The 26,642-nt window shown below is 43.6% G+C and overlaps 1 protein-coding gene across 6 annotated transcripts; it reads left to right on the forward strand.

Annotated features, from left to right (window-relative positions):
- Nucleotides 1-1,345: 1,345 nt before the first annotated feature.
- On the forward strand, nt 1,346-26,618 carry LOC144098396 (splicing factor, proline- and glutamine-rich-like). 6 transcript variants are annotated; one of them, XM_077630998.1, is made up of 7 exons: nt 1,346-2,089; nt 4,221-4,522; nt 6,440-6,735; nt 9,555-9,609; nt 13,119-13,279; nt 18,833-18,888; nt 26,103-26,618. In XM_077630998.1, the coding sequence occupies exons 1-7, from the start codon at nt 1,721-1,723 to the stop codon at nt 26,295-26,297; spliced, it is 1,434 nt and encodes a 477-aa protein (XP_077487124.1). In that variant the 5' UTR covers nt 1,346-1,720; the 3' UTR covers nt 26,298-26,618. The 6 variants fall into 6 exon arrangements, with proteins under 6 accessions (XP_077487124.1, XP_077487127.1, XP_077487129.1 ...); XM_077631001.1 differs by lacking the exon at nt 26,103-26,618 and adding an exon at nt 20,648-20,803; XM_077631003.1 differs by having other exon boundaries at nt 1,598-2,089; nt 26,100-26,534.
- Nucleotides 26,619-26,642: the final 24 nt, after the last annotated feature.

Genomic DNA, 26,642 nt, shown 5'->3' on the forward strand with positions numbered 1-26,642 from the left:
ATGTGGTTTAATGTCCCGAAGAGACTCTGGCCACGAGGGACGCCGTAGTGGAGGACTGCAGATAATTTCAGCCACCTGGGGTTCTTTTGCACTGACATCGCACAGTGCACAGACCTCTCTAGCATTTCGCCTCTATCGAAAGGCGGCCGCTGTGGCCGGGATCGAACTCTAGTCTTTCGGGTCAGCAGCCGAGCACCATAACCACTGAGCCACCGCAGTGGCTTTGTCAAAAAAGGAAAAACAATTCAGTGTGTTGCTAATTTGCTCAAAGCTCGTTTTCTGTTGGTAACAAGGACTTCACATACATTATTACAAAAACTATATGCTTGTACGAAGTAGTAATCTGAATGTGGAAGCAGTGTCTTTTGTCAATGAAGAAAGACTGAAAGGAAAACCTGTGACAAAATCTGCATGGTTCAGTTAGTTCTTTGAAGATGATCTAGGGTCATCAACTGCTGAGGACCTGCTAAGGTGGTCCTCGGATGTAGGCCTGTTAAAATATATTGAAGTTAGCACCTCAACTGACATCATTCACGCACTGACCATACTTGATTCTTTGTGTGTGTATGTCTTTGGATGACCAGCTTTTCCTCGCACTAGAGGCGTACAGCACATGTATATTCAACATGCAACTGGCCTCCCTGATGTGTGCTGGCAAACAAGTGGAACTAGAATTGGTGCAAAAAAAAACTGGGGGCCTTTGTCGGTACAGAAAAGGGCCCCTTGTGCTGGAAGATTGGCCTTGAGCGTCACTGTAGATATGTTTTACAGCGCTGCACTGGAAGTCACCTTCATACTGTCGTCATTAAAAGGCATCACTCCGGTTGAACATTTCGTGTGCTCGGCAATTGTAGTTTTGAAACATGACAGTTGTAATGTATCCAAGACACTGATTACTCCATAAATCTATCTCCCGACAACTATGAACGAAATCGTGCAACTCTAGCGCTTGGAGCGCGAGTTTTTTGTACTGCGCCGCTCAAAACAAACTCGTTTAAAACATCCCGCTATTCCAAATCGCAGAAGGGAGACAGCGTCACGAATTATTTTATATGAAGCTGTAAGTGAACATTATTGTGAATATGCTGAATACGGTAAAAAGAAAAAAATGCTGTTCCTACGGGGCGCGCGTTGCGCATGTAATCGACTTGAGCGGTACACAGTTTTGAATTTTCCATTTGAACCTGCGCGCCTATTTTTGCTGCGCGCCTATTTTATGTGGAGGTCACGGCCTTACACCTTCTGGTCTGTATTCCTTGCATATTAAGATTCATTACTAATAACCTGTAAAAGCACCGTAATAACTGAAGGAAGGAAAAAAAAAAAAAAATCAACGCACGCAGGCAGCTGCGTCTGTCCTCTGCACTATGCGAGCTGTTTTTCAAGCTTGCTGAACTAACTGAAAGAGCGGCGCACAAACTGTACCACGGACCAACGCGTAAATCGAACAGCTCAAGCTTGTCGTCCGTCGCGAACACACACTTCGATCCCAGAACGCTTCTCCGTGCGTATTCGTGGAAGTTTCTTTGGCATCGCGGAAGGCGTGCGCGCGAGGCGCGATGCGTCGCGTGCCGACCACGTGACTCAGTACAGCCGAATCGTATTCGGCCTGCGTTGCCGCCGGCGCAGCAGCACCCTTTGGCAGCACCGGCCCCGTGCCGGTTTGACTCGAGGAAGGCTTCTTAGCATCGCGTCCTTTGTGCGAACGGTTGAGCGCACTATGAACGACAGGATGAACATGGCGCCGGCTCAGTCGGCGATGGGCGATCGTTGGGGGGGCGCCGGCGAGTCCAGGGGCCTTCCCGCCCGCGATAGTCCGCAGCCGCCCAAGGGCCGTTGGGAGCGTCCACGCGGACCGATGGCCGCGTCCGACCCGGTGCTGGAGCAGCTCTCGTACTTGCGCGGCCCGACGACCGGCCTGGAAACTCGCACCGCGGAGCCCAAAAAGTTCACCGGGCGGTGCCGCCTGTTCGTGGGCAACCTGCCCAGCAACTTCACCGAGGAGCAGTTCCGCAAGCTGTTTGAAAACTACGGCGAAGTGTCCGAGATCTTCCTCAACACATCCAAGGGCTTCGGCTTCGTCAAGCTGGTACGTTTAAAAATGGCGTCCGCCGGCGTGGTTCAGTGCCGGCAGGAGTGGCCTTGATTTCAGTGCGCGTTGATCGGAATCGTGCACGAACTACAGCTACGAGGCCGGTTCCACTGAGCGCCGTAAAACGCTTCATGTGTGTTGCATCCGATCGGTGTGACCGAAGGGTGATGTGCGGCAAAGCCGACCGCCTTGGCGTGAAACTGACAGGACAGTCGTGGGTGGCGGCATGCGTTCAAATGGCGCGGGCTGCCGCGGGCCTCAAAAGAAAAGTTGCTGAGTGCTAAGCCGCTGGGCGCCTTGAAGCCATGCATTTCTGAAGCGCTCACTATGTATATCATCACTGATCGAATACTCGGAAATAAGGGACTGGGCGCCTTTAACCTTTATAAGTTGTGTTCCACAACATTTGACGGCGTGCATGTGCAGCACACTAGGGTGAACAGGAATGGGCAGTGAAATTTCTTACGGGCACTGTGCTGTGCAGAATACACGTTAACTTGCAAGCCCAAATTCGTTAATTGCTGCACTGAGAGCATGCGTTTTACGCCAAGAAGCTGTTTAAAGGATGTCACCTGGGCTAACAGTCAGTGTTCCTCTAATACCTTTATGAGGAGGAGGAGAAGCCACTTGCTTTTGCTATCAATGTAAACATTGCTCGTCTAACGCAAAAACCCAACAGACAAAGCAGATACCAAGGCACTGATACCAATGTCCATAGTTCCTTAAATAGCTTCTCACTGAATTATTATGTCTACCCGCAGCCTAATTGGCCACATTTTTTTTTCATTCATTTCATGTACATTGGGCAGGAATTTTTTTTAGTTTTCCTGCAGACACTCCCTCATTAAATTTTTTAAATTGAGAAGTCAAAAAATAAGAGAATTCTTGCCTAAATTTTATGAACATGTGAAAGCAGTATTGCATGAGCGATAAAGACGACGATGAAGACAGAGAATTCTCTCTCTTCGCGCCGCAGATGGAAGTTGATGAAGACGACTATGTGCAATGCTTAGCGTGAGAGTGTAGTGCAGTTTAACACGAGACGTGCTCGGCTGCGGTGATAGCCTAGTGCTTTTGAGCACTGGCCAGCGAAGCTGATCTGTTCGCGTCACCATGGGTTCGACTCCCAGTTGCAGTAATATTTGTTTTATTTTAGGTCGCTTTGGGACGTTAAACCTCATAAACCGAATTTATTGACTTCTTTTGGCAAAAACCCACAAACATTGCAAGATACTTGGCACAAACTAACATCGCAAGGTCTTGCTTGGTTCTTACCCATCGGAATTTTGATTTCGCATTAATAAAAACGAATGAGACTGCTAAAGTTCTCAATTTGGAAGCAGCAAGTAATGGCAGGTATAACAGTCTGCTTGATTAGGCTCCTTGCGTTCCACGGTTCAAGTGTTTAACCAAGTTATACTCTGTGTTAATTCTGCATCACTGCATTTCATATTTGAGTTAACTTTTTGATTTTTCGAAATTCTCATCATTGCAAACTGTGTTGACTTAGTGGCTGTGGTGTTCAGCAGCAGAGCCCAAGGTTGTTGGTTCTATACCAGTTGTTGGCACCTGCAATTCATTGAAGTCAAAATACAAAAATGTCCATTTGCTAAGGTTTTGATATGCATCAAAGAAGCCAAAGTGGTCAAAATTAATCAAAGATCCTCAACTATGGGCCACCTCACAACCCACAGTGTTGCTTGGGCATTCTATTCAAAAATTCAGTCAATTGATTCTCATCACGGCATCATAGGTGGCCTTGCTCACTTGTGTAGGCTTGGGACATATGGGCTTGGCTTGCAGTGGTCAGTGCGACAAGCAGTATATTTGCCATGAAGAACATAGTTGTTTCTGACTGGGCGTGCTCAGAATAAATGCTTCCACTTTTTCAGTGAAAATGTTTGCATTTACCCTACTCTGCACTTAAGGATAATGCATCATAAGCTCATTTGCATTGATCTCTGGTTTTACCTGGGGCCTGCATAAAAGCAGTCTTGGGTTGAGAGTGGGCATACGGGAGAGTACTATTTGTGACAATGATTAATCTGGAGTCGTTTAGAGCGCCAGGTCTTTAGTGCATGGTTGCTTGTGTTCAACATTCATTCACATTTACTTCTACATTGTGCAGGACACCCGACAAAATGCTGAAGCAGCCAAAGCTGCCTTAGACTTCATGCCAATGCAGCAAAAACCGCTGCGTGTGCGCTTTGCCACCCACACCGCTGCCCTCAAGGTGAAGAACTTCAGCCAGTGGGTGACCAATGAGCTGCTGGAGCTTGCCTTCTCTGTCTTCGGAGATGTGGAAAGAGCCGTGGTCATTGTGGATGATCGTGGCCGCTCGGTCGGTGAAGGCATTGTCGAGTTTTCCCGCAAGCAGGCTGCCCAGCAAGCACTGAAGCGATGCTCTGAGGAGTGCTTCATCTTGACAAGGTCAGTTGACGTTAACTCTGCGGCAAGTATAGACCTTTTCACTTATTTTTACATGCTTACCATTTACAGGCCAAACCCCTTGCACTTTCTTGGTCACCTGGTAAACCTGCCATGTGCAGCGATTACAGTGGGCATGCTTTAGTGTGCTCAAATTGTTATACTACGAGTGGTAACGAAGAGCACTCTGGGAGGAAGCCAGAATATAATCTGTCATGTTTGGTTTTTCTCACAGGTTGTTTCTGGAGGCCGTTTGAATGAAACACATTTGAAACACCTTTGGGACTTGGCAAAAAGGCATACAGTTTTTCAATGCAGGAGTTCATTTAATGTCTACATCAACAGAGCGCGACAGTCGCGTTGGTGGTTTTCTGTTGAAGCACTGAAATCCTAGAACACAAACAAGCTGATGAATAATGTGTGGCAGTAGGAACCAAATTCATTCCTGCCATGGCCTTCAGAGCATGAGATCGGTGTACTATCGATATGGCCACCTTTGCTGAGCAGTTGAGAAGCAAGTATAGAAAGGGGCATTTGTGCGCTGCCTGCACATTTCAGGAAAGTGCACTACGCCATTTTTTGGGCAGGGCTGTTAATTGGCAAGTTCGGCATATGCTAAACAGCTGGCAGCTCTGTGGCATTCGTTGGACCAGGAAGTGTTAACGATTGTGGTTTCTTTGACTGGAGTTTGCCTAGTTGTTGTTATGACATCTTATTTGGTCTAAACAAAAATTGAAAGCGCAAATTGAGCAACATAGTGTAGGGTTATGAGGAGAGAAAGAGCGCGATAGCACTCGAGCTTGGTTCACTTAGCCTTGAAAGGAGGTACTTACGAGAAGAGGAAGGATGTGTGCATACATGCAGAAGCTGTGTAACATTTGGTGGCCATGACTTCAAATTTTTTCCACTGAGCTCCTGGTTAAGGCATGGGGAGAAAGGTGAAGTGACCAGGGTTGAGCTCGCTTCTCCTTTTAGCACGTTTTTCATAAAACCACTTTCAGCCAGCAGTAAAAAAAAAAAAAATTGTTTCTGTTCTTTCTCTCTTTTCCTCTTGGTGAAGATTCATAGCAAGCTGCTTTTTTCAAACTTTTGTGGTAGGACACTCAACTGTATGGCACTTTAGCAGAAAATGGCGAGAACTTGCTGTCTTCAATTTTTGGATCATTGTGGACTCTCCATAAACTGCAGTCAAGAAAAGCTTTCTGCCGCTCTCAAAGTTGCATGCAGCTTGAGGTACTGCTGTATAAGTATACAGTGCCTTGAAAGCTACTTTGATAAGTGAGCAGAGCTCATTTCTTCAGTTACTGAGTGGTTGCTTTTGTCTGTGTTGTCTGCATTGCTAAATCTATTTTTAACGTAGTTTACTGTTGTGTATAAGCCACCACAGAATTAAGCAGAATTAATTTTCCAAATTTTCTTCCTAATTAAGTTAGGATTTGGCATTGTCTACAGAGGGGCACATTCCTTTACACACTTATGCAGTAGCGTTCCCATAATAGCTCTCACTGGTGTCCCCTTTATGGTGCATGGTATAAGTAGGCTACAAAAGTCTAGAGCTGAGTCAATCACTGAGAGCTCATTGTGCTCATATTTTTCTCGGCTAGACAAGTTCTGATTTGCCAGCATTGTGAAATGTGTCTCTTCAGCATTTTCTATGTTAGACTGGCGCGTGTAGGTTGCATCCTCCACATGATTGAGTGTTTCGTATGTGCTGGATCTTTGAACGATAACCTCTTTTGCCTGGAGTCCGTTACTCGCTTTGCTGGGGACTGCCCTGGTATTTCTTGTCTCCTGGTAACAATGTGTGCACCACGTTAGCTCCCATGCCCCCCACTTCACCCCCTCAGTACTTTTGAGTTGAAGATTGTGCCCTTTGGCACTTCATGTGTAATGCCTGTGTTCCTGCTTCCTTTGGGCTAGCACCCCTCGGCCAGTTGTTGTGGAGCCACTGGAGCAGCGTGACGAGGATGATGGCCTGCCAGAGATGAACTTCCAGCCGAACAATAAGCAGTACCAGAAGGAGCGTGAGGCTGGGCCCCGGCTGGCTGAGATGGGCTCGTTTGAATATGAGTTTGCCATGCGCTGGAAGAAGCTGTATGAGGACGAGCGGGCACGCCGTGACCAGCTCGAGCAGGACATCCTCTCGTGCCGCCGCTCTCTTGAGGACCAGGTGGAGGCCCTCCTCTACGAGCACGAGGCGAACATGCTGCGCGAGAGTGAGAATCATCTCCACAATTGTTCTGTTGTTTGTGTGTGCGCGAAAGAAAGTGGGCTAGGGTACCTGAATTGGGAGCATGCATGGAATTAGGAATACTGATCACGGCAAAGCTTACAGGGTAATTACAATGGTCGTCCTTGACTAAATTTGTGTAGTAGTGATCTGACCACATAAAGGTACAGTCATATAACAGGAATTCACTAGAACCGTTTGCAGAAGACACTAACACAGCATTCACAATTTTTTTTGCTTGCTTTTGTGGACACTGCAGCTGGTCACAACATTTTACTCCCATTGGTTTGTGACCCCTCTTGTTGCAGTAGTCCTGTGCCTCTTGCTGTCTACCATAGACTCCCATTAAGACAACCTCTGTTAAGATGATCCATAACAGCGCGACAGACGGGACAAAGAAGAGGAGACACAACACACAGCGCTGTGTGTTGTGTCTCCTCTTCTTTGTCCCGTCTGTCGCGCTGTTATGGATCATCGTCAGCACCAACTCGCCCAACAACTGGTATTGTCTCTGTTAAGAGATATTCTCTGACAAGATAAACAATGTAAGACCATTTGGTTGGTTTCTCATAAAATTCAGTGCAAGAAAGTTCCGCTAAAGACAAACTGTTTCGCGTATGCTTCGGGAACATTTGCAGCGGCCGCGAACCCTGCCAACCCCATACAACAGCACTCACAGGGTGTCTACGCGGCACTGTCAAGCAAAGGAAAAACATACAAAACACTTCCACGCAAGAAAGCGCATCCACAAGATAGCTTTCTCGCAAGCTGCCTTGCAGGAATGTGTGTCCTTGTGGAGAAGCTTTCTTGCTGATGTGGAAAGAGCAGGGCACCATGACTCCTGCCTGCGTGCGGCGCTGAGATGCCCCAGCAATGGACTAAAAGGTGCTGAGGTGCAGAGTGCACCCACTTGTTGACTTGGGGCTTAAACAGTTGGAAGGTGAATTTTCAATTGACACGGAGTCGCATACGCGTTATTGCAGCGTTGGGATGGTCTAATGCCAGCGCTACACAGGCATTGCCTGCGGCAGAGGGCAAGGTGCGTGGTGCACCTGCTTGAAAGTTAGAAGTCGTTCAATACCTTTTATAGTTACTAGATGCTTTCTAACTGCATGAGTTTTTATAGGTCCACCAACATAATTGCAGGACTTACGAATTGAAGTATGTGAAATAGTGGAGTTATTCATATTTTGACATATTAACCGAGCTAGAAAGAAAAAAAAAACAAGCTGCTTCCAAATTTATTTTCTGAAAATCTGCCAATACAATCACATGCAGTTAATGCAAAGTCCATTTCCGGACTCTTCCAGCATATCCAATAATGCTAAGGGAACTAAATATGTACTGCGATATGGATTTAGTTTTATAGTTTAAAACAAAATAATACAATGCTTTACTGCTATGCTAGAATTACCAGGTGCGGAGGGCAGTTTAGGAAATTTATAAAGTAAGTCTACAATCATGTTTACTTTTAAGTGTGAATCAGTTTACCGTCTTTTCTACTTTTTGAATTCTCAAAGATTTCAAGATGCAATTTTTTTAAAGAAAGCTTACAAGTCTAGAAGTATGAATTTTCTCTGATGGCATGGCAGTTGAAAGAACTGAGAAATACTAAGAAAATATCCTCTTCTATGATTGCTCTAGAAAGTTTTTTTTTTATGCACTTTTTTTTTAGAAATGTTTGTGATTTATTTTTTTGTGAAATCTAAGGTGTAAAAAACCTTTCTTCTTGATTCAAACAGAAAGGATTGCATTTATATTTATTGAAAAAAGATTAAGGTTTGACAATTTTGTTTTGTTCAGCAGAACTTGAAACTTGCAACTGAAAGGGACACCATGATCCCCGTTTGAAAGCAAATGGCTGTGTAGCCTAGTCTCCGAGATCTGAAAAGGGTTTTACTTCTACTTGCGACACCTGTATTTAAGTTTTTCGTTTTCTTTAGCTTATAGAACCTTCATTGTCAGCCAAAGTAGGGTCCTTATCATTAGTATGCGGTAATCTGTTTATACAGGCCATTTTCAGTTTGTCCTCAGTGTTGCTTTAAGCAGGGCTCTTCGATATTATGGTATTATCAATTGCAAAACGTCCCATAATGTGCATGTATAAAAAGCCTTTATCAAAAGAAAGTTTACCAGGATATGGGTGTTTTTGGATTGCAGTGGCTCCCGTGGTCAATAAGCTACACTATGTTCAAGGCTGAAACTTCGAGAGTGTTGATAAAGTGCATAGCAACGAAATCAGTGAAACAGATGCAATAACAAAAGTCTATACATATAACAGTCAGAGAGACAAATTAAGAGGTAAAAACAAAATAAATGCTGTTCATAAGGTAATGGCAACGTATGGTGTAAGCAGCCATAAAGTGGCCCTCGTGACTGACTGGTAGTCGCTTTTTAAAGCTGAGTTTCCCAACTGGTGTGATCTAAGAGCTCTGGCTTTGGCTTTAAGTGCATCGCTATCAAAATGCATTGGTCTTCTAACACTGGTAGTGGTCCAGACAGGACGACAGCAGATGAAGCGCTTCGTCTTCATTGCACTTTGTCTGTTGTCGTCCTTACAGTTTTCTTGTTTGTTTAAGTCCAGCGCGGTTCCCACACGATGAACCACCAACTAGCCCCTGTAATTGTTCTCTTAGCAGTCGATCCAGCTTCATAAATGGTCGAGTGAATTTTTACAAAATCCTTCAGAACTGAAATCCTACATTGCGGGTAGAAACCAAGAAGTGGTTTGGGAATCACCAAGGCAGCCTGGCATGACTGTTCTTTAATTTGTGACTGACAAGTTATGGTGCTGTCTATTTCTAGAGCTCCGGAGAATGGAGGAACAGAGCAGCCTTATTGCACGGGAGCGAGAGATGAGGTCAGTACTTTTGTGCATGAGCAAGCTCAACAGTCACATGGTCTTCCTTGGGAGGAGTTCTGTGTTTCATTTCTTAAATCGAAAAGTGGGTGGGGCTTCCATGCACCCACCAGTTGAGTATTGAAAGCACAGATAACTTGTCATACTGTGGCAGCCTTTGCTGCAGCACAATTAGGGTCCATCACCATTGCATTTGGGTGTACTATTCTTTTGCAGGTAGTTCACGCAATATTTAAGGAACAGTAGATTGGTTTGACTAAAAAGGGACCATTTTGGGGTGTGCTTGAAAGAAATGGATTTGTACCCATTTATTTGGTTGTGTTTCATTAATGAAGAATGAGGTATGCATGGATTTAAGCAGAAAGCAGCAGTGACTTCTTTCCAAGCTGCATTGTCCAAATATCTGAGCACAGCAGATTTTGTTGTAGGTGAGAGCATGTGAAAGGCTGCTAGTGCCTATGGAATTTATTTTGTTAGTGAATCCAGGTGGGCATGTGACATGTGCCAGCATGCTGCTAGCAGTCAGTGTTAAAGTTTAAAATAGAGAGCGTTGCAGCTCCACTCAAACATAGGCATTTTGATGTATATGTGAAACAGTTGCTGCACCGTACTTTAGCTGAGGTCACAAGGTTGCATTGTGAAAGCATATGCACAGTGCTTGCCTAAGCTCCTGTACTGTGATGCAGTCCTGAGTTTTGCCATTGTTATACATTTCGTTTTGCTTTATTAAAGCCTTTTGAAGAGCAGTTGCTAATTTGCTTTCTTTCCATCTTCCCTGTGTGTCGATATGTTGTTTGTTCATGCACAGATTCGGGAATAGAGTAGAACAGTGTTGATACGTTTTTAAGAAATGCGCGGGAACGTTGTATGATCAGAGTTGCATGATCGTGGTCAAAGTTTAAAAGGCAGTTTATGAAAATGCTGTTTTTGCACATTTAAGGGGAGACTGGTCTTCAACCAGATTTTGTTAATTTTTAACTTACACTGATAAAATTATCTTGGCATTCTAAAAACAAATATGAAATTGATTTTTCTCTATGCCTTACGGATTTCAAGATTGTAATTATTTTATGACTACCATGTCTACACGATTGTAAGTAGGCCTATTTTTGTAACTTGAAAATTGGGGGTTGACTTACAATTGAAACCAAAGCATGACACCATCAGTATAGGTGAGACGAGATATCGGGCACTGCGGCGCGGTTGCAATTTTATGTTTGCTCTATGGCTCTGCTCAATGCTACTCAGTGGGATTTTGCAGTATAGGAGGCTAAAAGTGCTTTCGCAGAAGAAAAAAAAGTAATAAATTGATCGCGCACAGCACTTTTGGCTATTACGCAGTGCAATGCCAAGGTGGACTCCGGGCCATCTTGCAGAAAACTTTGTTTGCTACAGTGCTGGTGGCACAGAGTTGTTCAGGAAATGCCTTCAGAGAGGCCCTCAAAGTAGTGAATCTCTTCGGCAGTGGCGGAAACAAAAGTTGCAGATGGGTGCCTGTTGTTAGTTAGGGCTGGGGACGGAACAATAATCTGTCCGAGCTAAAATAAGAGGAATGCATGTCGTCATTTTGCACAAAGCTGTCCCTGGCACGTACAGAGTCAGATGTCAGTGCTGAGAAGTTGCAAGAACATCAGTTCCAAGGATCAAAGTGCCAAACAAGGACACTATCATGGGTGACAAGCTTGTTGTAGTCGCTTCATGTTGACAGAATTTGTGTGAAGTAAAGTTCTTTTTCAACATACTGAATGCGGCTAATTGTCTAAAAATGGCCCTAATTGCTCAAAATGGAGCATTTCATACCATCGTTCATATTGAACAATTTGCATTGGAGCAGAAAGGAAAGAGTTAAGGAGCTGTTCAGACCTTGTGCCAGAAATGCTAATCGATATAATGAAGTGAAATTATCGATAAATGTCTTTGTACATCATTCAGCAGTGTCATTCCTGAAATTTATGCCATTTGGGTCGTGCGATTTCACATATCAATGAGGTTTCACTGTTTATGGTTCACTCAGACACATGTTTGCCTCAGTTCAAATAGGTGAGCATGTAAAGCCTTACTGTTTGTGATGCAGTGCGTTATAGCGTGGTGTCCTGCTGACCTGTATTGTCAAGGAGAAATTGTCCAATATGTTAAACTTGGCGAACAAGTGCTCATTCTCCCAGACGGCTCTTGGGGGCGAAAAAATTGCGAAAGAATCGATTTTTCAAAAATGGAATTTTCGAAATCTGCAGCTGTTTCTTTACAAGCCTGTGAATTTTCTAATCTCTAGAGCCAATATTTGAGCTGTAAAATGAGTAGAAAACTTTGATCCGAGCTCTCTCTCGGCAGATTTTCGCTCAATAACGGATTTTTCCGCGACATGCTATTATTGTTTCACTGCAGCGATCGCTGCCATCTTGGTCTCATTTGGAAGAGCTGCTTTTCGTTTTGAATTTCGCGCAGTTGCTGCTCTTTTATGCTTATTGGATGAGGGAGAAAATGCTGCCAAAAAGCAATCGCAACGCGTGGTGCTATTCGCTAGTCGGTGCACGTGACTGAAGGCTGCTATCTAATTGGCTGAAGGGCCTCGTGTCGTCTGCTGGAAGCGTCCATTGAGCCATTGCCTCCTCTAGAAAGATGCCTGCGGCGTCGCTCACTCACCCATTGTAGTCGCCGTGCCTTGAGTTGCGGACGTTTGTTAAGAGATGGTGCCAGCTACTGCCCTATCTACGCCGGTCAGGGTGGTGCGGTGTCGCGGCGGTAGCAGCCAGTGGCGGCATCGGCAGCGCTGCTCGACAAGCGCGGTGACCCGTCTGTTCAATTGTATTTGAGCGATGTCGTCGTGTTCTGGCACCTTGCAAATATTTGCGACTTTTTACTTTCAGTTCTGCGTGCTTATGTTTCCGTTTGCTAATTAAACAGTCGAAAATGCGCGGAAGGCGCCGTCTGCCGCCGAGACGTCTGCTACGACTACAGCGCGTGTACGGGCGCGCCATGACCACGCGGTAATGTGCGCATGCGCGCATGTGTTGCAAGCGGCCGCCACAAGGATCGCTAGAGATCACCTCAAGTAGAAAGGAGGAAAAGGGAAAGATAAGGGCGGCAGGTTTCTGGCGCACACGGCAGGCATCTTTCTAAAGTAGGCTCTGGTTGAGCGCAAGCGGTAGCCGTCTTGTCAAGATCTGTTCGCTGGTGTGTCTCGCAATGATGTCAACACCTGCGCCAAAGTTCGGCACGACTCAGAGATACGGGAAAAAGAGGAAAAAATCGCTCATTAGCAATCTGAAAAAGAGCGCCACGGTCACCTCAAGCACCGTGGACACCGCAACCGCTGTGGATACGCCTCCGCTAGCGGATCGGGAGGTGTCGACCGAGCTAGCGGAGCGGGAACAAAAATTTTTTCTTCAAGAGCAGTCTCCCTCCTTAAGCCTTTCTTGCTTTGTCACTGAATTTCCTGGGCAGCGAAAATTGTGTGCTTGATCAGGAATGAATGAGGCAAGTCATTGGCTCTGTGTGGCTATTTGCAGACGGGAGGAAGAACGAAGACGCGAAGAAGAGAGGAGGAGGCGCGAAGAGGCGCTCTTCCAGCAGCAGCGTCAAGAAGATGAGATGCGTTCCCGGCGACGGGAGGAAGAGTTTCGAGGTGGTGTGCCACCACCACCACCACCCCCTGGACTCTTGGCCATGGGTGAGCGGCATGGCCTGGCCCTAGTCCTCCCGTTCCTTTGAGGAAGAGGGCCAGGTGCTAAAGGAGTATAGACACCAAATTTTTGTTCTAAGTAGTTTACAATTGGATTTCTTTTTTCACCTGTCTTAATTTTGGTTTCAACAGCCAAACAACGTCATGTTCTCGTCTTTGTGAGGATGCGTAAGACATTAGTATACATGGATCACAGCGTTATATTCACCTACGACTGCTGGATTATTTGCAATTTAATTTTTTCCTTTTACCTGTTTTGGTTTCAGTTTCTACAGCTGAGCGATGGCTATGATGTCAGAGGTCAGCATAGGTCATATGAGGCATGAAAAAAAGCTGCATTATAATTGCTGCCTCATTGTTTTAAGTTGCTATGACCACAAAGCCAGCCTACTTCGTAAACTTTGATCAAATTCGCTGGTCTGCCTTCTTTCTTAATCAAATGGATTACTGCATACCTCACTCAGAACCCAATTTGTTTGTGTTGGTGGTCACTCCTCGCGCTCCCTCCCGGTAACATCTGGAGTCCCTCAGGGAAGCGTCCCTGGCCCGTTATTATTTATCTATATAAACAATATTGTTAACGTTATCACAGAACCAGTTCAAATTATGCTGTTCGCGGACGACTGCGTTTTATTCACAGAAGTTAAAACTCCGGAGGACCAAGTAGTGCTTAAGGGGGGACGCGGGTCTTGAAATCGCGAAAAATGGTCAAAAATGGCAATTTTCAAAAATTGCGATTTTGAAGTCTTTAATGTCCCAACTATGCCTCTACAAAATATTTTAGCTGAATTCCAACTCAAAGTATGAAAAAAACGGCAATTTAGAAACGTCGGTGAGCCGAAATTGAACGCCAAGCGCGAAGGTTTGCCCCATTTTCAAGCTGCCGTAGCTCCGCGCGACGCGAACCGATCGGCGCCATCTTGGTCTCGTTTGAAAGCTGGTTTCCCGCTCTCCAATTTGGCGCCTTACGGCAAGCTGTAGACCCTCGCACAGCGGAGCTATCAGCACCCGTTCGCAAGGGGGAAAGCGTCGCGAGACGGCCGCCGATTGGGTAAAACGGGCGCTCCTCGAGGCGCAGCCCTCTGATTGGCCGTGACGCATGCTTTGCCCCCCGCGGCCGCGTTGTACGGCTCCTTCCCGTCGTCTGCTTTCGCCTGCACGCCCGTCATTTTTCGCGCTCCTCTTTGTTTCCTAGTATTTTTCGTTCTGCCGTTTTCCTTATCGTTATTGTAGACATTTTGGCTATTGAATCGCTTCTTTTAGCCCCGAATTTCGTGCTTTTGCGTGTATTTGCCTGCCTGGTGTCTTTGTTCCGTGTGTCACGATGGCCCGAGACGCGCGCTTGAAAGCAAGCACGCGAAAAACAGTCGGCAAAAAGAGACGCGCATGGAATAAGTAGAGCGCTGCATCGTCGAGAACTGCAGCTTCGGTGATGCCGCAAGCTGCTGTACCCTCGGTGGATGCGGCTGGACTGAGCTCGCCAACAACAGCTTCGCCGGTGGACGCGGCTGAACAAACCCTGTTGACGCCAGCGTCGCCGGTGGACGCGGCTGGACAATGCCGATCGCCGTCAACTTCGGCGTTACCGCAAGTCTCTGCAGTGCCGGTGGATGTGCCTGGACTAAGCCCGTGAAAAATATCGACTTTTGATACGCTGCAAGCCGCTTCGAATTCCGTGTCGTCGGAAGCGGCCGAGCCGGCTGACCTAAGCCTAACGTCGACTTCGGCGTTTGCGCACGCCACTTCGTGCCGACGGACGCGGCTGAACCGAGCTCGCGTGCTCAACGCTTCGACAAGCACGCGCAGCGCGGACCTTGGCAGCGCGCCAAGCCGCTGCCGCCGCTGATAACGTCATTTGTTTTTTTTTTAATATATATATATATTGAGGAGAGCTCCGAGGGGGGAGGGGGGGGGGGCGCTCGGCGAACTTGGCAGACCGCCAAGACGTTGTGCGCTCTAAGCTGAAGCTTGAACATTTGAACATTCGCATTAGACACTCCTCACTGTCCTGTTTTTAACCTCGCAAGAAGCAGTTTCTCGCTTCAACCAAGGAATGGCAACAACCAGCAGAGCTGTTGCAGCACAGCTTGGTTACAGGCCTGGGAGCTGCCTCATTGGTAGGAGCCTTGAAAAAGATAAACAGAGGCTGTGCAGGTCTGATAAGGGTCACACCAATGCTGAAAAGGTGAAGAAGAGGATGGCCAAGAAGCACAAGCCTGACAGCACCCATGACTACTACCCAGGACTTTTGTGAATGTGTGGCAGATTCAAAGAAAATAGCAAGTGATTTTCGGAGCTTTTTTTTGTCAAGTGCCAATGCAATACAGAGGTTTTCATAATCTTTACATGAACAGATTTCTGTAAATTTGGTGTTATTGTGTTCAGCAATGACTGGGCGGCATGCTAAAGCATTAAATTTTTCCATATGATCAGTAAACAAAAATGGCAGAGTAAGCAAAACTTTGAATGCAATTTTCTCAGCTTTGCTTTTTCGATCAAATGCCTTTGCCTTACGGAACTTTTCATAATGTTTGCATCGACTGATTTTATTGAAGTAGGTATCATTTTTTTCAGCAACACCTCAGCTACATCCTAAAGCTTTCCAATTTTCATTAAACCCAATAGACTAGCAATTAGGTCAGATCTAAGCTAATTACTCCCACATTGTTTTTTTCTTTCCTACTTTGTTATTCATTCATGACCTATGTGATGACTTTTTAAAAATTTCTTTAGCTTTAGGATGTGCAATGGGCCCTTAAGAATGACAGCATTACTTTAAAACTAGTTTTTTTAATTAAGAAACCACCATAATGGCCCGTAAGAAAAGACCTAAGTGGCATAAATTATTTTGCCATATCTTCATTTCTAGATGAGATATATAAAATCTGAATATATATTTGGGATTAGCATTCAAAGATATATCTGCATGCCAATTTTCAGGAAGATATGTTAAGAAATAAAAAAAAAGTTTTCAAGACCCTCATCCCCCCTTAACTCTAACCTCAACAGCATTAACGATTGGTGTTACAGACACGAGATGAAACTAAATGCTGAAAAAACAGTTTTCATGAGAATAACTTAACAAAAAACAGTCTATCTTGCCAGTACCGCCTATCATCACAGTGCCTATCAGAAGTAACGCAGTAGAAGTACCTTGATGTAACAATAACTAATACCTTAAACTGTGTTTTTTTAGATATAAACTAAAACGAGCCCCTTCTGCAATTAAGCTTTTAGCTTATACATCAATCATCATTAGACCAAAATTAGAATATGCCTGTACAGTGTGGGATCCTTTCACTAAAACTATTATCCATGCATTAGAAATGATTCAGCGGAAAGCAGTTCGTTTTATTTTTTCTAAATTCCGCACCACTGATTCCCCTACAACTTTAATGAATGTTAAGGGCATACAGATACTGGAAACTCGAATAAAGCTTTTGCGACTAAAATTTCTCTTTTTGTTGAAAAATAAGTTGTCAAGAAGCCTGGACCCTTACTTAAAACCACTAGTGACACGATTAACGAGACATCGTCACGCCCAGTCCTTAACACCTTATCGTGCCAGATCAAACTTGTACAAATATTCTTATTTTCCCCGAACAATAGCTGAGTGGAACCAGCTTTCTTTGAGTGGACTAATAATAATAATAAGCACTGAGAGCATTGCCAATTTTTTATGAAGACTTTTGAATATTGTATGCCCAGTTCTGGCGAAAAAAGAATTGTGTTCAGTTTGCCTATTTTTTGTTCGAATCATGCATGTGTTGTCTTTAGTTTGTTTATCTTAATTTGTGTGCTAAATGTTACCATGCCTTGTATCTCGTTGTATTGCCCCTCCTGCCCGGGCCTACCAAGGCTGTCAGTATTGACTAAATAAATAAATAATAACAATGAATGAAGAAGCAGCGAATATATTTCAGTTTTTTTATGCATGCCTCACATGACCTTTACTGACCTATGACGTTGTAGCCTTTGTTTGGCTGTTGAAACCAAAATTAAGACAGGTGAAAAAAGAAATCCAATTGTAAACTATTTAGCTGTCATAGGCAAATGCCGCATGTTGTTCCATGCATAGGAATGTCTTACGCAGCATTAAAAAGAAGAAAACATGCAACCAAAATTTGGTGTTTATACACCTTTAAGGGGAGACGCAGCTTTCAAGTCGTGAAAAATGGCAAAAAAAAAGGAAATGTTTTGAAAATCGTTATAGTGTCTAGTTAAATGCCTAGTTTTCCATGCTGTTCATAAGATTCATTGTTGAAATCCACTCGGAAGCACTCTGAAAATCGTTGCGTGAACCACAGTGGCACTGCATATTTAAGAAACGCTCGAAAAATTGGCATTTTCCTCTGGTTATCTGATTAGATGCTCACCTTGTGGAGCAGATTTTTTACAACTATTTTGTCAACTTTGCCCCCTTTTGTTTTTTTATACTTGCAGTACTCCACTATATACAATTAGAGTATGGTTTTTTTTCTTCAATAGATTGTAGATTTCTGATATATCATCTTCTTTGCAGTTTAGGCATGTCTCTGCCAACTGTTTCGTATAATACTAAAAAAATTTGCTAAGAAAAAAAATTTAAGATCGTCATCATGCGTCGCATGCATTCAGAACAGTAGTACCACATTTTTTCCAGTGTGCTTTCCACAACGTGTAGAAGAAAGAATTTGTACAAAAAAAAGTTCTTTGACTGTAATGCTGAAATTTTGTGCACTTCGGTTTGAAAGCATTACTAACATGCAAAAAATATTTCATCAAAATTCATCAAACTCTATCAAAAAATAAGAGTGTCGGTATTGGAAGCCGCGTCCTTCCTTAAGGGGTTCCGAACATGCCGGTTTCACGTCAAAGCCTAGCCAATTATATTGATACTATGTGCGCTCGTGACCATGTGACTCAAACAACTAGACAGGGAACTAGAAAAGCTGTGGGAAATTAAAGGATTTCTAGCATTGTTTCTCTGCAAAGTGGGAGTAATTCTGCAGTGTGTCATTCAGTTTAGTTAAGGCTCTCCTTGTGGCCCTAATTATTCTTCCCACCTGACATGGTGGCTTATTTGCTTTGGCATTTGGCTGCTGATCCCAGGGTCGTGGGATTTTGGTGGAGGCGAAGTGAAAAATGAAAAAACCGTGTGCTGGTTAAAGAACCCCAGTTGGTTGAAATTGATGTGGAGCCCTCCACTACAGCATCCTTCATAGCCCTCATGTGGTTTCGTGTGTTTAAACCCCAGGTACCAATTTTTTAAGCACTAAATATTCTTAGTGTTACCTGGAGTGTAAAGCTTTTATGTACTGCATTATTCTAATATGATCCTTCTTGTTTTATCTTGTAGTAGAAGTTAAAAGTCACCCCTCGCATTATAACTATATCATTTTTACTTGTTCCACCCTGGCACAAGTGATGCTCGCATTTCAATCATGGTCACACTGCACTTGGGTAAATACGGTACCTTGTTCTCGCTGCATTTGATAGCATTTCCTGTTGTAGGAGGTATTGAGAATGCTGTATGCAGTGTGTATCTCTGCTACATTTCAGCTGCCTATGAAAGTGGCTACCGTGATGGGGCACCACCTGGGGGTGCTGGAACAGCTGTGAGTTGTTTTTTTTTTACTTGTGCTTTGCTTTATCAATAATGCTTATTCTCATGCTTTCCCACCAATGCTCTCCTCTCATGCCATGGAATTGTCTGCAAGCATGATTGCATGAAATGATCACCCTGCTCTTGTCTCGTGCAGCATATATTGTTGTTGTGGTTATTTTTATTCCATAGATTTTTGCTGCATGCTAATTTAGCTTAGCTTAACTATTTCTCTTGTGGAGCAACTCAGAAAATAGAAAGCTGCGGCTAGCTGAAGAGAATGTAACACTTCTGTTGGGCATGCGAGCCATCCCTCCGCTGAGCCATGCATGATTGCTGTCAATATAGAAGGCTACTTTCTTGGCCAGGTTGACAGCCCAAAGCACCATCACATAATTAGTGTTGCCTCTTTTATTCAAGTGTCACATCGTATCGTATTCTCTCGACCCCATTAATGGTGGGTGACTGCTGTACACCAAGACAAAAGTATAGTACTACTAGGTCAGTTCTCTTTCGCTGAGGGCAGGCAGAACCACATTGGTGCCTAGATGACGCTTACACCTGGAAATATCTGTGCGTCCGTATGACTATACACTGATGCTTGTGAAAACTTTTACCCTCATTGGTTGCACATTCTATTTCTCGAATGCCTGATTGAATTTTGGGACCATTGATAGTGAAGTCAACCAGTGAATCACGAGTAATGTGTATACAGATGTTGGAATTTTCAGCCTTTTTTTTATTTGACAGTCTTCAGTATTTATTTCATGATGTAGTTTTGTTTTTTGGTAAATATTATTGCCTACAGATGAGTTATCCTTTTTTTTTTTTTCAATGCGGTCATTTTCAGCCCAAAACTTCCCAGTCAACTTACCAGTAATTATTGGCTGTACGTGCAGCTGGGCTTGTTGAAAGAAACTGTATACATTGCCATTTAAAGAAGCAGTATATGTTAAGTGATGGAACTGTCAGACAAGATGCAGATTTAAATGCATTTCTCAAAGTTTAGTTGCTGTGTTGAGTGAGTTTTTGGGCACGGTTGAGCAAAAGGGATGGGGATCATGTGATTTGCATTAAGGGCTGTGGCAGGCATAACACGACACTTTTTCTTGACACTTGTGTGCGACGCTTATGCTTGCAGTGGAGAAATGCTGTAATGCTGTCTCACCATGCCCCCGGTTTCCATACCGTATTTTTTATTCTTTGACTGATGGAAATTGTAACTGAATAGCTAACAAGCTGCGGTATGCATTCCAAGGATACCGATCTTTTTCTATTAAAATCGAAATTAGAAAATTTAAATTGGCATTCTTTTATAGCTGTTCTCTGGTTTAAACTGGAAAGCCCAGTCTTGAATTTTTTTGCCAAAGCTGTGAAATAATTTAGCATTGAGCAATTATATTTAGAGCCTTTTTGTATTTCTGGATCTTCTAAACAGTGGTAGAATCTGGTGTGATGAGGAATTGACATTACTGAACGGTAGATATTTGTATGCATTTTAGTGACGTACTGTCACTGAAACTTGGATTTTAGTAATACTAGAGGAGCAAGCCTTTACTTGTAGAGTTTATATCAGCATACAAGAAATACAGTTCTGTAGAAATACATGTTACTCTTTAGGTTTTATAAAAGTTTGGCATGCTGTTTTTTACATGTTTAGTCAAATGTCGTAGTAACTGTGATGTTGTGAAGGTGCATAAAGTCTTTTGCTCCAGGCTAATAGATTCACACCTTTACTTGCATTTGCACTAAAAACAGCTTCGCTTTTACAGACTAATGTGGACGGTGCTAACTACAGTCTGTATCTTGAGGCTTGGTACAAAGCGCTAACGAAGACTGCAACATGACAAGGAATGCTTTTGAAAACACACCCTTTCCAGACCATTACAGCGCTTTGAGCAGCCAAATAAAACTTATTACCTAAGCATTTTCTCATTGTAAGTGTGTGATCCTTCGCAGCGCTTTGCTAACCTTCTTGTATGGGTTTTTCTTTAACTACAGAATCGAGGGTGCATCTAGTAAGTGCCGATGAAGCGGGACAGTAGCATGTTGTATTGCTGGCTTGTGTAGCATGATGCACTCTTGGTTTATGTGCACTTGCCCATTGTGGCATGCTGTTGGTATTTTACATTGCTCTTCACATTTAGTGAATTGGCATTGGCATGTATTCAGCATGGCAAGTGAACCATCGCTTTCATTTACTCATCTTGGATTCTGAACCTTGTAGAACTGGAATCGTTGTCACATTTTGTTCTATATTTTCCTGGTTTCATCTGCAACTTGAATTAGTATAGCACTTTATGTTTTGGTCCATAATGTACTATCTGCAAGAAATGTAATGCGAACAAGAGAACTGACAATGCTAAAAAAGTATATATTAGCTCCTGTACATGCAGAGTTGATTAATACTTCTAAAGGAAAGTTTTCGCGCCTTTGAAGTGAGATTCCTGCGCTAGCATTGAGCTTCCCCTGGCTATGATCATCATTTTGCCATTCGTGTTTCAGTTGTCCTGTTCGTGTTTTTTTATTAAGGCGAAAACCTTTCTTGGCTCTTGAGTAAGTTGGCGTGGACGGAAGTTGTAGACAAAGGCTGTCTGCAGAAGTGTTTGCACTTGTATGGTAATTAAAATAATAAGAAATGAAACTTGGGGTCTAGGTGGGAATCGAACCCAGGCCGCCGGCATGAGACAGGGACGCTGCCACTCTACCACGACACTTCGACGTTTGAAGCTGAATAAAGGCGCGTCTAGTTCTTAAGAACATATCTTTGAGATATGTACTGAGGCCTACATGAGTAACTATGAGCATGTTATTTACAGACGTCACCATCAAGCGAGTAACAAATTTCCTCCGTTTCCGGTAAATTTTCTTCGTGCTTGGCATGCAATCGTAGCACTATTCATGCGGCACCCACTGAAACCTCTCCTCGCAATGTACTCCACTGGCCCACAGATGGCGCAGGTGGTGGAAAGCACACAGCTTTCGTATTTCCACACGTAAGGAGACTTAAGGGCACCTCAATTTTTGCTGATAGTGCAGACTAGGGATGCGAGGCAAATTGTGGTGTGAGTTGCAAAGCCCGTAACAGTTGTGGGGCACGAAGTAGTTTTTTCTGCACAAAGTATTTTGTAACTAAGTGCCAACACACAGTGAAGCAAGGATGAAATACAGCTGGAGAATAAATATGGAATGGTGGCTTATGTACTTGGAAAAATATGCTTGCAAAACTGAGAAACAATTTCATAGTAAACAAATTTCTAATGTGAACTGCAAGCACTACGCTATCCATAGCTCTAGGAATTGATGCTGGGTAAGCTGCTTGGCTGTACTCTAGTACTTCCTCTGGCCATGTAAGTGTGGATTTTAATCCATTTGATGCTTCGAGCTTGGTATTGCAAGTAGTAAGAACCTCAAAGGACAAATGTAGTTTCCCCTCCTCTTTATTATTTTTTTATATGTATAAATGCTTGTTGTAAAGCAGAAATCGTTTGAGAGTTTCAATCTTCCTTGTATACATCCAATTATTGCCGGCATAAAGAAAGGGTGAGGACAGCTTTGCTACATATTTATATCTGGTTTTGTACAGAAATTTGTACAGAGATATTGCTTATTCAGTTTCATTTAATTTAGTTTTGTTTCGTGATAAAAATGGTGAGGCGATTTACTTTTTTTATTTTCTGGGGATCAAGTGGCTGATTATTTCAAAATAATCTCCATTTGTGCCAAGTAGTATGTGCAAAGTATTACAGGTTGTCCGAGGGTAACTTGTCTGGTCTTTTTAAAAATTTTCTTGGCCATCAAAATAGAAGACAGGGATAGGGAGCATTTTCATAGTGCCATTAATTGCAGTGTCAGCATGGTAAATGGGCAATGCAGCCCACAAGTTTTCATTTGATCTCGATGCATAAATATTGACATGTCCTGGAACCAAAATACATATGTAGATGAATTCAAAATGTATGTTGATGTTAACAGTGGTTTATGTTCCAGTCAACAGTTATTTGCATTCATAGCCAGACTTTTTTTTTTCCTCTTCTTTGCATAATAGTATTTGGGGGAGGAGTGAGGGTGCAGCCTTTCTTGTTAACTTTTTGGTATCGTGTGAAAACCACATTGCGGTGTGCATTTGACTGGGGTCCACACTCATGTAAGGCTATGGCTTGCTCTTCCGAACTGTTCATTTCGAAGTTTGGAAAAAAATAAGAGAACTGACAAATTGGACAGTCTGTCTGGAAGAAACTTAAACAGTACATGTCGACAAGACAAAATATTTTACGTGCCTACTTTCAGCTGCAGTGCACAACTAGCCTAATTCATGGTTTTGGGTAAAATACTCGTTCATTATACAGTTGTAAAGGAAGGTCTCTCAGCAGAGCATAAAAGTACGGCATATGTGTTTCTAGTTTTATTCTGGCTTGACTGTATTAAATTATTCTTTTTGCTATCAAATGGCAGCAGTTGCTTTTTAACCTTCTGATGTGTAGCACACTGCCATTCAACAGATATTTAAAGCAGCCTTTCCAGCTCATGTAATTGTGGGTATTGATCCATTGGGATGCAGTGTCACTAGATATTTGTAGAACCTTTAAGGTTACGCGAATTATGAATGTAATTGACGGCACTGAGGCTGATTTGGAGAATTTGTGAACGTACTGCCAAATCAAGCCATAGTAAGGGCAACCGAGAAATTGCTGAAAACTTGAAACTATAATTCTTACAAAGGTACCAGGAACCAGATGCCATATATCATGCTATTCTATATGGCACAAGTAATACGTATTTTACATGCGGTCAGAAACTTTGGACTGGATGGCATTTAGGACTGGATTTTGTTTTATGTGGAATATAACAGAGGAGAGTGTTTTTTTTTAGCCATCAGGTCCAGCGGGTCTCGTTACTTGGATATGAAATCGTGTGGGAACCGCGCTGGACTTGTGCAAGAGACACTGCAAGGACGACGACAGACGAAGCGCAATGAACCACCGACTAGCCCCTGTAATCTCTCTTGGATATGAAAATTGACTTGGACACTGCTGATTCTGGCAACTGACTGACAGTCTAGCTTAATAAGCTATTTCTTGTGCTGCATGTTCACAAAGATAACTGCTTCATGAAAATACAGTGAATTGGCAAGCCAAGGGGTTGAACAAACATTTCTTATTCGGTCTCTCAGTTAAAGGACTATAGAAATAAAATTTTAGTTGCATGTTTTCTTCTATCAAATGATGCGTTAGACATATACATCGAACACCACATGATATTTACCTACAAACGCGAAGTAATTCATAATTTCTTCTTGATACTGTTTCGGTTCCATCAACCGAACGATGACTGTGACATATAGTTGGTGTTCAGGTTACACGAGACAGCTCTTAAGCCAGCATGCTTCAAGAGCTGTTATGATAAACGGCCTATCAGCAGTCGTACTGCAGGTATTGCTTCATGTGACCTAAACACCAACTACACATTCGGTTGATGAAACCGAAACAGCATAAAGAAGAAATTAAATTATAACCCAAGTAGCGGCCGTATGCAAATACTATGGGTTTCTCCATAAGTACTATTGTCTATCGCATCATTTGTATAAAGAAAATGCGCAAGCAAAAATATGGGGTCTATACTCCAAGGGAAGGCCAAGGAGAAAAAATTATTCATAGCTTGGAGATTTTCGTTCCTTTTTTTCATGTATGAATTAGATTACAACAGAAGTAGCAGCCGGCTCTCCTTAACATGCATGTTAGTTAGATGCCAGCATGAGTGGGAAATGCAGCAGTATTGTGAGATAATGGGAGGGTATGTGCTGCTGTTGTGGAGACTTTTTAATCAGCATGAAATGCTGCCACAAATCATGCGTTAATTACACTCCTACAGTCTATTTATTTTGCAATGCTAGATAGATTGAAACCCCCTTAGTTCTATAAGTAGTTCTTTCACCACATGAAAGCTGCTGGGTAGTCCCTTCAAGTCCTAACCACCACAAGTGAATACACATGTGAGCATGAATGAGTATCCAATGCAGTATTGTTAGTTCTATATGTTTGTGTTGTGCACATTTATTACATTTTTACTTTATCTTAAAGATGGTAAATGAAGTTGGTGTAGGTGACGTAGAAGCCTTTCATGACATGATATCCATGGAAGTCACAGATGTAATGACAGATTAATTGAAGATAAAATATTGAGGAGACATGCAGTTATAGCCGGTAACTGTATTGTGCCGCAGGGCTATTTTGTTACCACATGCAGGATAGGGACGGGAGAGGGCTTATTTTACTCTTGGCATCTCCATTGGCATTATACAATCATGCAAGCATGTATTTAGATTTTTACTGTAGACATCATTTAATTGGACAAGTGCCGCTGGTCTTGTGGCCATTGGACCATTTGAAGCGTTAGCGCAGAGTCAGTGCTGCACGATTAATACCCTCTGTGCAGTGCCCCTTGCTGTCAGTTTGCAAGCATCTTGCCTCTCGGGGTGGGAGAGTAATATATACACATGGGGGGACAACTTCCTAGAAGTAAACTGGTAGCTCCCTCCTTTCCACAATTTGTCTGGAATGCAATGGTGTGGATAGTGAACATACTCCAGAATAATCTTGCCTTTTTTTGAGTTGTCAATTTTTCTGTGCTCCCCAGTACTGAATGGAGGAAGGAAACAGTTGTGGCTTTCCAGAGCACTGCTTTGTGCGCTGTCTCCGAAAAAGTAATTCCAGCTTGTATTCATTGTCTGCCTGGTTAAATCTTTTACTGGTTTTCTGCAGCAGCAAAGGCATGATTAAAGCAATGACGGTTTTTTTTTTTTTTTTTCATGGCCATGGGACAGCAGAAAGGGATAATTGCGCAGCATTTTCCTGACGTTGTGGATACCGTATGTCATTGCTTCTCATGCAGTTCAGTCAGGGTTCGTAAATTGCTAAACTGCATCCGTGCAGATAAATTATTTGGCTATAAATCCTGCTGCTAAAATGAAGACATCATCAACCTTTACTTGATAATGGCGGCGATAGTGATGATGATAAAGCTTGAGCATCGTGGGTTGTGAAATGCACGACAGAAACGTGGCGTGCAAATGCAGTGCACGAGTGCTGTTCGCAGATCTGGATGCGATGGGTGCGATAGCGCCCGCATCTGGTAGAGTGAACGCGGTCAGACCAATGATGATAGACCAGCCCGGATTGCGAGTGTGCCAGTACTGAACACTACGCTGGGCTTCTGTTTGTCAAGCAGCGGCAGACCCGGTTCGAGCAAGGCATCGGTGGCCAAGGAAGCCCTGGGCAGCAGCCTTCGCAGCAGTCTCTGGCCACGGGCGTCATGAACGGCGGCCGCAACGCCCCGGGAGGCCTGCGAGACATGATGATGCGCCGGGACGTTATGGACCGCGGCGATTACGACATGGAGGCCAAGCGCGCACGCCGGTACTAGAGTGGAGAGCCTCGGTGTCTGCACGTCTACGCTCCGCTGTCCTGCTCCGGTCGCTGCTGCATGGACAATGTGGCGCGCATACGTGACCAAGGCAGGGTGCGCGGCTGTCGGAGCAGTCACATGGGAGTCAAGACATGCGAAGCTATGAATTCTTCGCGCAACATCCGCACATTTACTCGCGCAAGCATGAAAGCCGGAAACGTCACTTATCTGTCCCCAATAAATAGAGCCAAACTGTGTCACTCTATTTTGCCATGATCCATTTCACTTTGTAATCTCATAACTTTGGTCATGTAATAAAATGATAGTACTGGGCGCGCAGTTATGTGGCCTCGTTTCTTTGCT

The sequence above is a fragment of the Amblyomma americanum genome, chromosome 7, assembly GCF_052857255.1.
Source record: "Amblyomma americanum isolate KBUSLIRL-KWMA chromosome 7, ASM5285725v1, whole genome shotgun sequence".
Taxonomy (NCBI): Eukaryota; Metazoa; Arthropoda; class Arachnida; order Ixodida; family Ixodidae; genus Amblyomma; species Amblyomma americanum.